Source organism: Carassius carassius, chromosome 18, assembly GCF_963082965.1.
Source record: "Carassius carassius chromosome 18, fCarCar2.1, whole genome shotgun sequence".
NCBI classification, from domain to species: Eukaryota; Metazoa; Chordata; class Actinopteri; order Cypriniformes; family Cyprinidae; genus Carassius; species Carassius carassius.
The window spans coordinates 11,417,592-11,430,038 of NC_081772.1; the positions used below are offsets into that span (position 1 = coordinate 11,417,592).

Below are 12,447 nucleotides of genomic sequence, written 5' to 3' on the forward strand. Positions count from 1 at the left end.
TTGTGCCTTTAAAATAACTTGTACTCATTTTTAAACGTTTTAAAAAATAAAAATCCTTTTACTCATCCATATTACTCATTTTAATTTAGTTAAGTCTTGTCACTTGTCAACCTGTCTGAGCACTGGAAGCTTCTGTCACCAAGACAAATTCATTGTGTGTGTAAGCACAGTTGGCAATAAAGCTCTTTCTGACTGATAATTAGCCTGGGTTAGCACAGCACAGGTGATCGACTTTTTTGCTGTGCTGTGTGCCTGTTATCAGTCTTTTTTTTTAAAAATATAACACAAATTGTAGCCTTTAAATTCTGTCCATTTTATGAAGAAACAAAATAAATTGGTTTTTCCACTCTTTAATGTGGCGTGAGATCACAGTATTAACCTTAGTTCAAGCGGCATGTGAATCAACTAAAACATGAATTAAGCACCAGAACATGAATTAATATCAGAAACACGTTGAAAAAAATCAGGACATCTTTAAGAATGCCTCATGTAATCGATAAATCAGTGTTTAAAAAATGTCAATAAAACCTTGAAATATTTTAATAAATCTGTCAGTTAACCGCCACATAATGTTTTTTTTTTGAGTAGGTATATATATATATATATATACACACACACACACACACACACATATTTACTGTGGCCAAAAATTAGGAATTTCCCTCATTTTAATTAGAAGGTTCCCCTCAGCGGGCCCCCAATCAGCCCAGGCCCCATATGCACATGCTTACCCAGACACAACACCACCTGCTGGCGGATGTAAGATTTTTTTTAATATTCTTTAATATATTATGTAAAATGGCATAATGTAGGTTTCAGACAACACATTTATTCATTGTATGAACAGAAACAAGACATGAATTTACTCTTTATTTTGGTCATTTAGAAAGAGCCAGCAAAAGTTGACCTGATAAAGGACATAACTTCAGGTGGTAGCTAGAGAAATCCTACAAGGCCAAACACTCTCCGCACTGTCATCTGGTTTATTTTCAAAGTAACGGTTGCTTGAATATCATGTTCACAAGCTCAGCACAAAAGATGACGTGCATGTGGAGAAACAAGGGGTTAACTTCTATCTCTCTGTTGCAGCCGAATCATAATCAAGGATAGAGGATAGAACCCATAAAGATCAATTTGTATACGATATCGGTCCAGGTCACTATATCAAGCTTTAAGCGATGGCCAGTAGGACAGAAAGAGGGCTTGATGACCATACAAAGCCTCTGGAGTAGATGTACTGCTGTTGATGTCAAAGTGACGGTGCTAATGAGATTGTGGTTTGGCTGGCGGCTGACAGGTGGCAGTGAATAAAAGACAGAAACAAGACAGATGGGAAATTGTAAAATATCACCATGTTTTATTACAGAGACATACTATTAAGAGTTAGCAGCTTGCTTCCTCTTTAACCATCATTCTTTCTTCTGCTTTACTGATCTGCGTTTACATCGGTAGGATGGGTGAAGGACCAAAACAGAAATTCTGTGACTGGTGAATCTGGACTCCTGACCACAACATCTGTCCCATCTAATTTCACCTCCATCCCAAAAAGCCTACCTCCAGCTACAGTATATCAAACCACATTCTGGCTATTTGCAAAATAAATACTCTACAAAAGGAAGCCACTCCTAGGTTTCTAAAATGTGCAAATTCTTTGAAAATAAGTCCAGGCGTTAATTAACATTTCTGTAGGTATATACATAAAAAAAACATTATAAAACTGCAAAAGAAAACACTCGACAGGTAAACAGGAGGATTAGTAATTAAGCGGTTACTTTCGCTAGATGTTAAAACAGAAATCAGGCTGTTAAGTTAACAGTGTCCCATTTGACTCTTTGGTAACAACACAATTACAAGTAAACCAGTCATTTGTTTCAAGTAAGAATTAACTCTTTAAAATAACCAACACAGACACAATGCTTTTTAGGTGACAAATAAAAGAAGTCGATGAACACAGTGCAAACCTACACACCATAAACCAAACACAAACAAGCCGTCATTACTCCAATCCCTCGGCCCACAATTCCTTTTCCATTCCAGACACTTCCTATAGTTTGAACAGTACGGAAAGATAGTCTCTTGGAATCGGTCAGTGTGCTCTTTATCTTGGTCTTTGTAGACCGGCATACTCAAGCGGTAAGGCGCTGACAGAGCTGCCGAAGTGAAGTTTGAAATGTGACGCACCTCATGGTGTTGACAAAACATTCATCAACTTGAACTACTACAGCCAAAACAAGCAGTCACATAGTAATTCTTTCATTACAACTTTCTTTTACTGCTTCACCAAAAAGCAAGCCCACACAAATCTGTTACTGCTGAAGAATGGAAATAAAAAGCTGAACAAAATAAGAGAATTAATTGCTAAACTTTGGAAAGATGCATCTAGTATTGCCACTGAAAGCGGAGTTTTCTCCGAAAAGGTCAAATTGGATTACATTGTTTTTTTTTCTTTTTCTGAAGAACTGCAGATACAGCAGTATATCATTTACTGCTTGAGCTGACTGCTTGATCTACTTAGATCCTCAAGTCTTAGCCCACACTACAACATCAGACAGCGCTGCCTGGATGAGCGGGTGGCAAGACCTTCTAGAGTTCCTGGTCCTCTGCCCTCAGTCAATCTCTGGTGCCGAGAAGACGTTCTGCCTTTGCCAAGGAGCCGTTTGGTATTCTAGCTGCTGCTCTGCTCACATAAAGTGCTGTTAGAGTCTTTAGAAATGGGAAGGGGCATGTTTGAAGGAGGAACAGGGCATGTTTCTTCAGAGTCTGTGAGTTCTCCATCCCTCTCGCAAATAACAGTCATGGGGCTGCTGAGGATCCGGCTGCGGGCGTTATACTTGCTGCTGGCGGCGGAGGGTGGCATGCGAGATCGGCCGTACTTCGAACTGATTAACGACGGGGACGTTGAGAACATTCCGTCATTGCGCAGCCAGTCGTCGGGCTTCCTCTTGCTCCGGCCCGGTGAAGAGCAGGGACTCTCACCTGTTGGAGTTGCTGAATCAAATGAGGAGTCGAGAGAGTGAGCCCTCTGAAATCTGGGGTCGGTGCTGCGCAGCATCTCTGCAGCAGACATGCGGAAGCTGGTCTCAGAGCGACTGCCTTTCTTTAGCAGGAGGGCCTTGAAGGTGTCGCTGCTGGTCGAGGATTTGCGCAGGCTGCGCTGGATGGAGCCCGTTTGCCGTGGCACAGGGGAAGTTAAGACAGGGGCTATTCCTGAAGGGGTGACTGGTGGGGATAGAGGACCTTGTGAACGGTCCTCTTCAGATTCCTTGCGCCCTAGAACCTTCCGCTTTGACCTAGAGACAAAGATGAAGTATTGTCAGATAAGTTGTTTCGTCAAAACAGAAATAAAGCAATGAAAACCAAAGGAGGAATGCACAATATCTCAGTATCAGTCAACAGCATCTGAAGATATAAGATATTTGTGTTCATTTCTTCTACTTCTACATTTAGATTACCTTTGCCATCATCTACAGCTCACTTAAGGTTAATCTTTAACACACTACTAGTTAAATAACACTGTTAAATATAGCAAATTATGTAACAATACTGTAATAACAACTGGCTTTAGTCTTTTTTTTTTATGTAGTTAAAATTGTGTCAAATTAAACTATTGTCTATTTACCAATTGTTTTAAAATTGAACATTTTAAAATCATGCATCCCTAAACCAAAAGTCAAAAAATATTTTTGAAATATTAGCTAAAGCTTATATTAGTAAACAGTAGACGGGAGAACATTAGTTCATTTAGTCCAAACAAAAAATCTTTTTGTGTATGAAACTATTATTTAAAGAAAAAAAAGTTGACAGGGCTGCCACTTCACTGCCGGCACTAACGCTTAACTAAAATGCTTCACTTCTGTTAACAACTAATCTAACTACTCCCGAAGCTGAGTGAATGGAATAAGGAGTCAAGTTTTGTGATAAATTTTTTCAGTCTTGATCAGCCTATACCCTATGATTTCTGTTCTATTTTCTCATTAAACTCTAGCCTCCAGCAAACCAAAACTTCACCGCAAAATTGGAAAAGCAGGAATAACTTAATGCAGGACAAAAATAGTGGGATTGTTGAGGTGTGTGTGGGGGGGGGGGGGGGGGGTGTTTAATACAAATTCATTGTTAAAAGCCAAACCAAAGAGGAATACTGCAAGCATTGCAACTTTATGGAAGTGCAGACATAATGGAAGCTTAATCAACAAAGCAAACTGGGCAAAGTGCCCAGCATCATTTTAACCTGGAGGCCTGTTCATTCACCCAACCAACCAGAAGGGGGACCTTGGGTCAATGAATGCTCAGGATCACATCAAATTCATTTGCATGGCATAACTGCTGCAGATTAGGGAGCATGGGATTATCTGTGGGATGAAGCAGAAATTCATCCCAAATCTGAGATGCGTTGGGAGATTATAGAGCTAATCCCACTCGCATCATAACGAGACGAACTGCCAACGGCTAATTAATTGCCAGACCGCACCTCATATGTTGGGGGGTGTTCATGTTCAACTGGTCCAGGCTGAACAAAGAGAAGGAAAAGGAGTATAGAAAAGATCAGGAAAGACCAAAGATGAAGAGAACAACAGATACGACATCGTGGGAAAATTACAAGGGATGTGGAAGCAAGAGTTGAAATGGTCAGATATACAATATCTAAAAATATGAGAAAAAAAATCGAAATATCCTAAACAAATCCTTTAAACAAGATAAATATCTAAAATAATAATAATAATAATTGCAAATATATATGATTAAAACAAGATTAATTTACTTGAGAAGCCAAACCGCATAAGGTGCAGAGAAAAAATTACTATTTTAGTAACTGTAATAGGATTCATTTCTAACCAAAATGTATGCTTATCTTGATTTAAGCATGTTGTTATATTTTGAACTAGAAAATTTGAAAAATACTGAATAAATACCTATTTTGTTTTGCAGTGTAAAATCCTTGAAAACAGCAGGTCAAATCTTAAGATAATTGCTATATACACTGTGGTTGTAATCTATCTTTTACTCCAGTTTTATTATTTGATTAATCTAAAGCTCAGTGCTTTGAGAGTGGCATCAGGCAAACCGCAGGATTTATGGAGCACATAGCATCTGGTGCTCTGTAACACTACATCTAAACTGGTCTTCCATTTCAAGGATATCTTTTGCTCTAATATCTGTGTGAGACTGCAGCAGTCCAGAGCAGAAGGAAGAGCAAAGCCGCACACACACTGTACCAGAGGAAACCAAATCCTCTCAAGTGAAATTGTGTGATGTGCTGAAGAACTTTAAAAACCTGCCCATTACACGTGACTATAGCAAGCCTGCATACGTAATACGGCTGTGTGAACTCAAACATAACATAATGAATTTTAAATAATGCACTTTTCACTGTGCATCACAGGTGCATTTTTTTATGTGAAGGACTGCAGTAAGGCTACGAGTGTTTTATAATGGAATTAGAAGAGATCCATCTTTTATTTTTTTTACACAGCCAAACTATGTTTGAGCATCCAGTGGGATAATACTTCAGCCTGGGGCATTTCTCAGTCTGATAGACAGGGACCACAGAAGCTCTACTCTTACAAGCTGCTTTCCTTCCACGCTCCATCTTTGATGAATGTATCTGAGATTGGATAGGACAGCTCGCTTTAAAATTATGAATGCGGTTTATGGGACGAGGGAGGGATGGAGTGGAAAGGAAGTAGACCAGACTGGAAAAGGGTTCACAGCAAAGTATTGTGGGAATTTACCTGTGAATGACAGCAAAGAGGTCCTCTGTGGTGCGGGGCCGTGTGGGGGTCACCATGTCCCCACAGCTGTCGCTGTTGATGCTGGGAGACTGAGAGACGTCCAATGTGCTGGACTCAAACACCTCACCTGGTAGAACATTCATATATTAAACTCATATAATAATTATATATATATATATATATATATATATAGAAAGAGAGAGAGAGAGAGAGAGAGAGAGAGAGAGAGAGAGAGACTTGTTGTAATACCACAGTGTTACTATCATAAAGTATAGCACTTCCAACACCAAGGTCATAGGGTTTGATTCCTTGAATACAAAAACATCTCAAATGTATCAAAGCTACTAAATGCATACATGTAATGTAAATGTTCTCTTATAATAACAAACTCAGCTGTCAAAGTGATACTCTCTTGCTCATAAATGCCCTGCAGTCTAAAATTCAATACTGGTACACCAAAATGCATAGGCATGTCTGGACAAATTTCTCTAACAAAAACATCCAAAGCACGAAGAGGAAACCCTTCTATGGAAATTTAAAACACTGGTAGAGCTAGAACATGGTATTATGCAAAATATAAGAAAACACAAGATTTTTAAAGAGTCAATCAAAAGTACCAAGACACATACAGCTGTCAATAAATCCAAGGGCACACACATATGCTTCATGCTCTTCAATTATAATATGCATTAAGACAGTAAAAATCTGTAAGTTTAATATTATCTTACATTGTTATGGTCGTATCCACCTTTCCAGAGTTCAGTTGCTCTGCTCTCTTCTCATCTCACATCTGCACTTGCCTGAGCTGCTGAGGGTGATCTCACGTTACAGGCTCTCTTCCCTACCCCTCCCTTACTTCTCTTTTTCTATACACACTGTCAGCTCCACCCCCCTCCCCATCACGTTTAAACGGCTCTCCCTAGGGAATGCTGTCCCATTCTATCCTGACTCTGACTAGAAGTGTGAGGGGGAGAGAGTGTAAACGCTGTGACAATGGCGATTTTAAAAGACATCCACATGTTTTCTTTAGCTGTAGAGATTTAAAATATATAAAAAAGAAATACCAAAAAAAAAGTAGTTATGTAAGCTGCACACCTTTAAACAGCCTCTGCTTTGATTACCATATTAAAGAAATGTCTGTGTATAGTTGGTGTCAGTTGTCATATATTCATTATTTAAAAATAATTATTTAAATATTTAATTTATTAAGATTATTATTCATTTACATTTGTCATGTCATGTAACATGCATGCAAAACAACTAGTCTATAAATTAAATAATGAACAATAGAAGAATAAGAGAGAGAAGTAAAAAACAAGAGAATGAGATTGTAATGGAGGATGAAAGAATCAAAAGTCTAAGGGACAGATGGTGAGAGGGGATGGGTGGCTGAATGAATGAATATAGTGAATGAATGAATATAGTAATAGAATTGGACAAAGAGAGAGAGAGAAGTAAAATTATTGAATCCAAAGGGCTGCTGCAGTGTTGTCCCATTCTAAGCCCTGATTCTCCCATTGGTGGAGGTGAGCAAAATCAGACACCTATTGATTTACATGCACAAATACATTCATCCACAAGGTCTCTTTTTCTTTACAATGCTATTTCAACACAAGCTGAAGTGCCAATATGCACCCCCTTGATCTCATCATCTCTCTTTATGTAATTTAGAGCTTAAGATCACAATGTCATCCAATAATGTCTCTGACTCTTTAAAAAGGCCAGAGTATTTAAAATTGTATGATTTTGTGTCATCCAGTTTTATAAATTACATCCAACCCCAGAGTATAATTAGGAAAATCTAACTCACCACTTTCATCATCTTTAGAGCCAAAAGATCCTGTGCTGCTGGTTACATCTTCATCATCTCTTTCTTCATCCTCTTCTTCAGAGGTGCCCTTGTCTGCATCAGGAATGATGGTACGAGGAATCTGGGAGAACTCTTGAGTGTCACCATTTGTGGGAGAAATCTCCTTAGGAGGTGCAGAAATGTCAATGCTATCCTTCTCAGTTGTCTTTTCTTCCTGTTCTGGCACAGGTGTGGGGTCCAGATTTTCAGCTGTAGTAGTAGAGATGTTAGCGTCATTCTGAGAACTCTGCAAATCACTGAAATGATCCACTGAGGAAAAGATGAGAGAAAACTTGGGCTTTTTGGAGACCACAGGAGGCTTCTTCTTGGGTGTAGTGTTCTTCTCAGGTGATGCCAGGGCAGTCTCAAGACCATCTACTTCAGCTGTGACCTTAACCTCATCAAGATCAATGGAACCATTTGTAAGGAAGGATGTCTGTTCAGAATGTGATATTACACCGTCAGGTTTTGCTTCAACATGGCTATCCTGACTGTGCTGCATGGAGAGTTTTTTCTGTGGCGATGATGGCCTTAAATTTGGAGGTATGCAAAGGATGTCCTGAGGAACTGTGGGGTGCCCTGTTTTTTGAGACTTCTCTGGGGTTTGGGGTCTGGCTAACTGGCTAACTCCATTGTTTTCAGGCTGTTTTGCTGGCCGAAGCTGCACACTCTGAAGGGCAAAAGGGGTGATGAGAGGCATGCCAATCTTACTGGGCTCCTCTGAATGCGGGGACACTGGTTTTCTTTCTAGGTTCACTGGTTTTAGGCTACCTTTAATTTCCTTTAAGCAAGAAGAGGAAGGTGTAGGTGGTGTCAAGCTGGGTAGGTGTTGATTTTGGGGTGGCGAATAAGCAGGGATGGTAGAAAATGCAGGCAGTGGTGGTGGAGGAGGTGGTGGAGGACTGAAAGAACTATTGAGGCTAGACAAAACAGGGTCAGTCAACACCTCTGGAGGTGGAGGCGGTGGAAATTCAGGGGAGGAATTGATGTAAGGAGGGTTCATTGATGCTTGTTGATGGGGGGTTGTGGGTAAAGGAGGTAGCGGAGGAGGACATTTCTGGTCTATAGTGCACACAGGGCTGGAGGGTGAAAGGGAAGGAGAAAAGGATGAAGGATTAAAAGGTACAAGAGCCACAGGGCCAGCTGGAAGAGGAGGTGGAGGAGGAACATTGTTCCTGTTGGAATCAGAGGTGTTGGAGGAAAGAGAAGTGGAAGAAGATGATATGGATAGAGATGAAAGCAAGGATGATTTTCTTTCAGGCACTCTGGGTTTGGGCTTGCCTGATGGGGACATGCATCTCATGAAGGAGGGGACAGGAGTGCCTGCTGTTGGAGTGTTGGATTGACTCGAGTATCCACTTGATGGAGAAGTCAACCGATGTACCCGATCTGGTGATGAGGTGCCTGTTCTGGGCTTCACACACACATCACTTCCTTCTTGAGCAGGAGGATGATTAGCCTGGTTACCATTGTGGAGGTTTTGTGCATTTGCTATCTCAATCACTTGTCCAGCAGAAAGTGTATTGGTGCACGGTGACTGTGTCTGATCTCCAGATGGACGAGGGTACTCCATGTAGTAGCCCCAGGAGTCTGCATAATCAGAACGGAGGCTACTAGTGTCACTTTGAGAAGGTGTGACATGACAAATGGAGTACACATGAGCCATCCCTGTAGCTGATACACCACTGCTGCCTGCACTGATGCTGCTCTGACTCCTGGAACGGAGCATCCAGGAGTCCTCATAGTCACTACAAGGACTGTGAGACGGTGAGGTGGAGGACCTTTTGCCTTTCAGCCCATTCTGAAGTGACTGTTGGAGCGTGGCAATCAATGACTCATTGAGAAGAGTACCATTGCTAATATCTGACTGTCCAATACAGGCAGTGGGAGAACTGGTTTTCTTAGGCTTTCGTCGTAGAGAGTCTGTGCGTGCTGGTGGAAGAGGTGGTTTCTTGGGCTTGCGTAGAGAAATGGAACGTGACAGTGACCGGTCACTGTACAAGCTGTTTCGGTCTTCTTGCTGACCTAGGCACTCATACATACTGTGTCTTGCCGTTCTTCCTCCTATTCCATGACAATGGCCGCTACCCTGGCTCCTTGACCTAAGGCCTGAATCCAGATGCATGGAAGTGTAGAAGCCATCATTGTCCACTGAGTAGAGTGAACTAGAGTCTGTGCCTTTTGAGGAGCGTTCAAGGCTACTATAGAGATGATTTACGGGTGTTGAGCAGCTTGAAGATAGCGTCCTTTTGGGCAAGACATTCTCAGGAGTGTCATAAATCCATTGCTCTTCTGAAGACAATGTTCCTGCGGCAAGGGTTCTGTGGCTGTGCAAACTGCTATCTGACTGGCCAGTCTCACTGCAGGTATCCTTCATGCCTGCTTCTGGTGTGTGTGATCCTGTGCCCACACTACTGGTGCTCTTACTGTTGACAGTTGAGACCATGCTAAGAGCTCTAGCTTTAGTGTACGGTGACCCAGCAAGTGGGCTCTGGCCAGGGCTTGATGTGGTGTGAAGTGCAATAACCTCAGCAGAACATGACAGAGTAGCATTTGGTATAAAGGAGGTTGAGTAGGCTGCATGTGGAGAAACTACACAGGCTGGACCCGAGACCGATCCCCACTCCCTTTGAGTACCTCTCACCTCCTGAGATTTTGGCCGTGCTTGGGTGCATACCCTGGGGGCATTCCTCATGTGCACCACAGTATCATCTACTTGTAATTTTCTAATCTGCTGAGTTGCTTTTGCAGTGGAGTCTTCTTGCCTGGAAGGGGTGCTACTGTAAAGGTGCTCTGTGTTAAGAGAGACTCTTGCACCTCGTGGCAAGCTGTGAAAATGTTGGATATCATTGCCAAACTGTGGAGCCATTACACCAATTGAATTTCCATGGGAGCTCCCATCAGAAACAGAAGAGATGTTTGTGGCAGAGGTGGAAATGCCAGCCATCTGAGCAGCAATTCCTTGGCCTTTCTGAGCCCGTATTCTCCTCACAGAGGGTGGGACGATTTTCACATTCTCAGTCTGGCAGCCAGAATCCTTTGTTATAGATTGACGGAGAGTTGAATTCCCATTTATGACTCGCCCAAGTGTTGAATACTGTCCAGGGATGAACATGGACTGTGGCCGAAGCTCTCCTCCACACCCTTTCACCACTGCAGAGAAAACAAAAAAGAGGCAATGAGAAATACTACAGCTGTTTGTTTTTCTCCCCTCCATCTCTTTGTGACATCAGATGACAATCAAATTAACCCTCTCTACTGAGAGCTAATTAATTTGATTAGCTGCAGCCACATGTGGCATATCGATGACTTCTGGAAACTTTGATGAAGACTGATAACTTAATGGATGGTACCAAATATGTTGTCCATTCCTGAGTGTCAATGAAAGTGTGTGCACTAAATCAAGGATCTTAGCTGGTGCTCGAAAGGGGTACAGACACATAGTGTAGCATGGTGTAACCACAAATATTTAAGGACTTATTAATTTATCCATGCAAACACGTTTAGAGCAGGGGTTTTCAAATTGGGGTCTGTGACACAAAGCCAGGGGGTCCACAAAATAATTTGCTATACCGTATTTTCTGGACTGCAACTCACGTGTTTTTATCTTCTGAAACGTGCTATGATTTATATTCCAAAGTGACTTATATAATGCATTAATGTCAAATAAGCAAAGTGTAAACATTTAAGAGTGGGCTCTTATATAGCTACATATTTTTCTCATGTCTGTTTGACAAGTAGACAGTATCACAGAGTTTTTCTTAATTTTAGGAAGTGTTTCACATAAAGCAAAAGAGCAAGTGCATTTTGTTAGTTATCTTTATTTTACAAAAGCACAATGTTTCACTGCTCTTATCTGATGGATATCATATATTTCCGCTGATATAAGGAATCCAAAGTTTTTGCATTGGCGCCTCCCGTGAGCACACGACAAATCGGTTGTAGCAATGCAACCTGACATCACAGCCATGTTAGTGTTTATAATGTTTTTTTCCCCTAACATTCATTTTATTTAGACCTATTCAGTATTTAAATTTATTTCTGAAAGTAATAGTAAAATGCGACTTACACACCAATGCATCTTGTTTTGTTTTTTCCCCCCTGACCTTGTGTAACTTTCCGGAAAATATGAACATTTTAATTATAATATGCTGTACTATTAAAAAGTACATATACAATGTGGACCATTTGCACCAATAAAACATTCATATTATGTTCATTCCTCCTACACACATTAAACTTTAGCCTTAAACTCTGTTATAATTATGTGGGGGTCCTTGTAAAATCCTCTCCTCTGTAAGGGGTCCCTGGCTCCAAAAAGTTTGAAAACCCCTGGTTTAGAGTTTAGTTGAAAACCACAGGCTGTTAATGCATTATGTCTCCTGGTACCATCATACACATCACAGAGTGCAACCTTGCATCTTCTTAATGTCACGCTCACTGTTAGTGAATAAATTACCATACAAAAGTAATCATGACATTCCAACCACCAGACAGAGACATTAAAAGCAAGTCTTAAAAGCATTTCTTTAGATCAACTTAATTTTTAGACCCAGGAATATGACACTGGTGCATGAAGTTAGCCCTTACCCTTGCATATGTAAACAGAATGGGACTTAATACAGATTTATTATGCTTCGCTATCAGCAAAACATCTTTAAAGGGCTTTCTCCCCCACACCCATCTGTTCTGATAAAAGAAGGGTTGATTAAAAGCATATCTACAAATAGGAAACACGAAAAGTGATGCAAAATCCCTTTCCACGATCCCCATAATCTGGCATGTGCGCAAACAAAAATGGCATCTTAACAATTATGTTAAGTGTTTTTGAAAATGTATATATATAAAAATGTGTATATATATATATAT

At 40.8% G+C, this 12,447-nt stretch overlaps 1 protein-coding gene across 10 annotated transcripts in view; it reads right to left on the minus strand.

The window, feature by feature from the left end:
- Positions 1 to 1,333: 1,333 nt before the first annotated feature.
- LOC132092374 (NHS-like protein 1) overlaps positions 1,334 to 12,447 on the minus strand; it is a 99,688-nt gene continuing 88,574 nt past the window's right edge. For 7 of the 10 annotated variants that reach the window (XM_059498578.1, XM_059498582.1, XM_059498583.1 and 4 more), the window contains 4 exons: positions 7,540 to 10,731; positions 5,730 to 5,856; positions 4,469 to 4,507; positions 1,334 to 3,290 (listed from right to left, as the gene is read on the minus strand). In XM_059498578.1, coding sequence (XP_059354561.1) covers positions 2,666 to 3,290; positions 4,469 to 4,507; positions 5,730 to 5,856; positions 7,540 to 10,731 — 3,983 coding nt within the window. In that variant the 3' untranslated portion in view covers positions 1,334 to 2,665. The remainder of the gene's footprint in view (positions 3,291 to 4,468; positions 4,508 to 5,729; positions 5,857 to 7,539; positions 10,732 to 12,447) is intronic. The other 3 variants (XM_059498580.1, XM_059498587.1, XM_059498586.1) reach the window with 1 other exon arrangement.